Genomic DNA, 5249 nt, shown 5'->3' with positions numbered 1-5249 from the left:
ATAAAACTGAAAATTAAGTGCTGAAAAAATAAGTACTGAATTTTAAGTTAAACATTATCAACTGATATTTTTATAATAATAATATCACTCAATATTTTTAACACTTATAATATTCAACACTAATTTTATCGGCACTTAATTTTCATTTTTATAAAACACTATCTTAAACTACAAATTTAATCGAACAGGGGAAGAAAGCAAACAAAGGGTGTGGAATGAAACAGTGTCGACGTGATAATGAGCAAAAAGTGGGGAGGCATACCACCAAAATTCGGTTCCTTTATTATATTATATTATATATGAAAATTCCCTCCAAAATTTGAACTCCCTCCAAATTATTCTCTTCTTTTTGTTTTTCAAAAATGGAATCATTAAAAAGGTCACATCTCATTCCATTATATTCAAGCACGAATCTCACCTCCATTTATTTCTCTCTTTCCCTCACTCCAATCCATGGCTGCTTTTAGATCTGCTATTTCCTTCAACTCTATCGAGGGTCACCATAAGTCACCTGCCGGTGAAATTCACGTCATCTTGGGCCCCATGTTTGCCGGCAAAACCACCGCTCTTCTCCGTCGAGTCAACTCCGAAGCCAATAATGGAAGGTCTGTCATTTTTATCTTTCTTTTTTTTTTTTTTTGTGGGGGTTTGTCATCTGTTTTCACTATCTGATGTTGTTTGTAGAAATGTGGCAATGATAAAATCAAGCAAGGACAATAGGTATGCTATAGATTCAGTGGTTTCTCACGACGGCTTGAGGTTTCCCTGCTTGGCACTGCCGGATCTCACTTCCTTTCAGAAGAAGCTTGGTGATGATGCTTACCAAAAGGTATCTAATTTTCACTAAATAAATTATCTGAAGATATATTTTTCTCGTTCGGTTTTTTTATTATCATTGATCTGTAGATAGATAAGGAAGAAATATAGGGATACAATCATTTTTTATTCTTTCTGTCTCAACAATTCCGGCGCAATTTTCAAAATAGTACATTTATTTTATCTGAATTAGAAGGCAAAACACTGTTTGTTTGAGCAATTTAGGATTGGACTTGTTTATGTATTTCTACTCGCTATAGTGTTGTTGAATTTATGAGTCTATGATTAATTGGGTATTGATAAAGCGTTTATTGTAGTATTCTCAATCTTTTCCTGTTGACAGATTGATGTTATTGGCATTGATGAAGCTCAATTTTTTGAAGACCTTTATGATTTCTGCTGCAAGGCTGTTGAAACTGATGGGAAGACTGTAATTGTAGCTGGTCTTGATGGCGATTATTTGAGGTAATTTTTAAATTGAATATCCAGTAGTAGTTGAGTGAAATCCAGTTTATAGTCTATACAGCTATATGCTACATTTTGAGCAATTGGTATAACTTGTGACTTAGTTTTTGGATAATGATGGAGCAAGAAACAAATAGTTGAGTTGTCAATGGAGGAAAATATATAAAACACTACATATCTATTTCTGTTGGGAATTAGTATCAACGATGCTTAGTTTCGTCTCAAATTCTGTCGTGATGCCAAATTTAGTACAAAGAATAGGAGGGAATTATAGATGGAAATTATACATACATCGGTAAATAATTATATTTTATTTCTCCTTGGAGTCAAATAGTTCGAAAGAGGCTTTGTGACCCTGTGTTCCTCGGCCCTGGTTAAACTGTAATCTTTAAAGGAAGACATTTGTTTGGCAGGAGGAGCTTTGGTTCAGTTTTGGGCATAATTCCACTTGCTGACAGTGTAACCAAATTGACTGCAAGATGTGAACTTTGTGGGAAACGAGCCTTCTTCACACTGAGGAAGACAGAGGAGACCCAAACTGAACTCATTGCTGGTGCTGATGTTTATATGCCAGTCTGCCGTCAACACTTTGTTAATGGACAAGTAGTCAAGGAAGCTGCAAGAAGTGTTCTGGAATCATGCAAACTTCAGTCTGAGCTACCTGCAACTTGCAATTAATGCTGCCCCAACTTCTAATTCTTTAACTACTTAAGTTATTATGTTTCTCCTGCCAGGCACTTTCTATCTGATCTCTTCTCTGTTATATAGTATAGTTTTTTCTTTTTCTGAAATAAGTTATATAGTATAGTTATAGTCCGGTGTTTCATATGGTACTTTATGGTTGTTGCTGAACAATTATACTTGTGCTTTATGTATATTATAATTTATATATACAATGTTATATTTTTGTAAGGTAAAATTAAATTAATATGAAGATAGATACAAAATTTAAATGTGGATTCAAGTCCGTTTAACATACGTTGAAAGATTTTGCTAAATATTCGGATAACGCTCCAATTCAAAGACAGATCGAGGATGCAAATCTATCATGTGTTTCTTTGGAGTATGATGATCGGATCCTTGAATTTTTAACTTTTGATTATTCAACTCAATAATTACTATGTTTGTGTGATTTATCATTTGAATGAAAATCATTTTTCCTCGGCTTTCACTAAAAAATATGAGATTTCAGAAAATAAAATTTAAAAAGAAACAAGAAACTCGTTTCAAAGAATAAACTAAAGCATTAGAAGTAAAAAATGATCATTTTTTCATTGGGTTAAACATATCAAAAGATATTTGATAAATTTATTCAATTGAAACAAAAAAAATTAAGAGTTGAAACGAGGATGAAGGAAGTTGAAGCTATTGCAAATCATGCTTTTTGTGAATATATTATACAAATGCTCAATAGCCATAAATGCATTTGTTATTTGGTATTAACAATTATATCTGTCACAGATATAATTGTTAATACCAAATAACAAATGCATTTATTCCGTGAAAATAATCCGGAAGTTTGCATGATTCCATAACACTTCTGCAAAGATTACATTAATGTCTCTGTTAGTTTTGGAATAACAGAGCCATTCCTAGACCATGTCCTGGCTTGTGTCATTTTCAGCTGCTTTAAGAACAATGTCAGCTGGCTTCGGGGTCTTGTCACAAGTTAGGTATCTTAACCTTGTTAATATGGACACCTCTTCAACTTCACCTTCTATTTGGGGTCCACTTTCATCGTTAGAGCTAAACCATACATTAACTTATTTGTCACTCAATGAATTCTTTGAAGGAGTCTTCCCATATGTCTACCAAAATTGTATTGTCCTCATTTACCAAATTCATCATTTGTTCAACACTAAAAAGTTGTTTTGCTACAACAGGGGCTTGCTCATTTGTCAGAATCCTATAAGACTCAACTCAAGTTGATGATCATTTGTTTGATCCGGATCTCTTCTTATTCTACAAGATTTTTTTCCTTAAACGACCTCATTAACCCATCCTCAATACGAAAACCACGACATGTATATCTCTTAAAGTGGTACATCAAGTATCAAATAGTGTGCACCTCAATTAATCCTTAAAAAATTATGTATCAACCTTGCAAATTTTGGATAATCACAAGGTATGACGACACATGAACATTATGGCGGTTAAAGGCTTCTCGGGATAAATGACACTAATCACGTCTTAGGAGATTCACTGATTTAAATATTTTGAGTTTTAATCCTCCTCATAGAAAATTATGAGATTCACACATAGTAACGACTATTCTTAAAAAACTTATATCCTTTAGGATAGGTCATATCAACCTTACTTAGAAATTACCCTTATGATAGAATTGAAATCTCTATTGGGGTTTTCGTTTCGATTTTGGTATAATATGTCGTATCTTAAAAGACAATTCGTTTCATCTAGTATGAGTTGTACCAACCTTAGTTTTCACCTTCCTTCTGGACTTAGAAAATAAGAGGTGAAATCTCCTTTTTAGATGGATAGAAACTTCGGGTATAGCATGTTATACTAAAAGATACGACTTTCTATTCTTTTGACATAATTATATCAAGTTGAAACCTCAATAATAAAAATATTTTAAAGAAAATTAAATATTTATAAATTAACTTTTATAAGATAAATTTGTATACATTAAATGTTTAATACCTATAAATTTAATATTTTATTTCTAATGATCGTAAAAAAAGTTATATTATTTAATTATTTCATAATGCATAAAATGTATTATTATTATTTTTTAAGGATATTAGAAAAATAGTATAACTAATTAAAAGATTACAATCAAGAAGTATATTAGAGAATCTTAAATCTGCATTTCCAATATCATCCATCATGATAGAACAATAGTAGATTCCTGAAACTATTTTTGATACAACTGCGAGAAACACAATCCATCCAGAATCGACTTCAGAGTCTTTTTTTTCTTGGAATGACTTCACGATCTTTCGATGAGCCAGATCTATATGATGATAGTCAAAACTCATATGTTTTTCCATGAAGGAAAATATGATGATAACACTGATATAGAGAGACATACGACTGTTAGAGATAGTGTTACACATTATCTCTTAATTAGATTCCTATCTAGGTAGTTGTAGACACCGGGGTCGGAGGACCGATGAAGAAAAATGATAAAAAAGGGATCCAAATCAGTCGATTAAGATAAATAATGAGTCAATAAAAATAATAAATAAAAAAAGTTGTTCAAAGGAACCGTGCAGACCGGTTTGATCGAATTCGGAAATCGAATCGAGATGACGGGCGAATCGGTTCCGCGAATGAAATATTAAATCATTTTGCCAAATTCGGAGTATTTCATTATTAATAAAATCTCGGGTAGATAGGAGTTTTGTTTTAGAATTCGAACAATAAAAAATAGTTTTGTAAAAAGATCGATTTTATAAAAGCTAATTTTATAAAATCAGTTTTGGCAAAAATCTTTTTTAATAAAAATCAATTTTTTGGATTTTGGTTAATTTTAGGGGTTTTTTTAAAATATTTTTATATACAAACGCGGTCCCGTCGGGGGCCGCTATGTTCGTCACGGGCCGTTAGACGACCCGTGATAGGGGCTGGGCCGCCTAGGCCCAGCCCAATTGCACTTGGCTTTGGCCAAGTGCAATTTCGCTGCAATTGGCCAAAAGCCAAGTGCTTTACTTTTTTATTATTATTTGTTTTTTTAGTTTATTTTTTTTATTTTATTTTTTTTTGTTGTTTTATTATTTTATTTAAAAAAATATATAAAAGTAAATAAAGAGGAAATGAGGAGAGAGTTTCCTTGGCTAATTTAGCTAATCTTTGGCTCAAAGTTTACTTGGAGCCAAGGATAAAGAAAATTTGGGAGCTCCATGCCTATAAATAGGATGGAGCTCAATGCACAAGAGAAGGAGGAAAATAAGACCCGAACCTCTGGAAAAATTTCACGAGACCCGAACAAAGCAAAAACACAAAGA

The 5249-nt window shown here is 32.4% G+C and overlaps 1 protein-coding gene across 1 annotated transcript; it reads left to right on the top strand.

Moving 5' to 3' along the window:
* Positions 1–407: 407 nt before the first annotated feature.
* On the top strand, positions 408–2240 carry LOC136230175 (thymidine kinase). The gene is made up of 4 exons (XM_066019150.1): positions 408–605; positions 685–829; positions 1160–1281; positions 1695–2240. The coding sequence occupies exons 1-4, from the start codon at positions 454–456 to the stop codon at positions 1957–1959; spliced, it is 684 nt and encodes a 227-aa protein (XP_065875222.1). The 5' UTR covers positions 408–453; the 3' UTR covers positions 1960–2240.
* Positions 2241–5249: the final 3009 nt, after the last annotated feature.

Source organism: Euphorbia lathyris, chromosome 5 (assembly GCF_963576675.1).
Source record: "Euphorbia lathyris chromosome 5, ddEupLath1.1, whole genome shotgun sequence".
Taxonomy (NCBI): Eukaryota; Viridiplantae; Streptophyta; class Magnoliopsida; order Malpighiales; family Euphorbiaceae; genus Euphorbia; species Euphorbia lathyris.
The sequence above is the reverse complement of the archived record's forward strand: the minus strand, read 5'-3'. Positions and strand labels throughout refer to the sequence as shown.

What these genes read in the sequence shown, in the direction of transcription:
- LOC136230175 (XM_066019150.1), top strand. Translation starts at nt 454, where the DNA reads ATGGCTGCTTTTAGATCTGCTATTTCCTTCAACTCTATCGAGGGTCAC. An exon ending in TCCGAAGCCAATAATGGAAG is followed by an intron (nt 606 to 684) that starts GTCTGTCATTTT and finishes TGTTGTTTGTAG; the next exon opens with AAATGTGGCAATGATAAAAT. An exon ending in CTTGATGGCGATTATTTGAG is followed by an intron (nt 1,282 to 1,694) that starts GTAATTTTTAAA and finishes TTTGTTTGGCAG; the next exon opens with GAGGAGCTTTGGTTCAGTTT.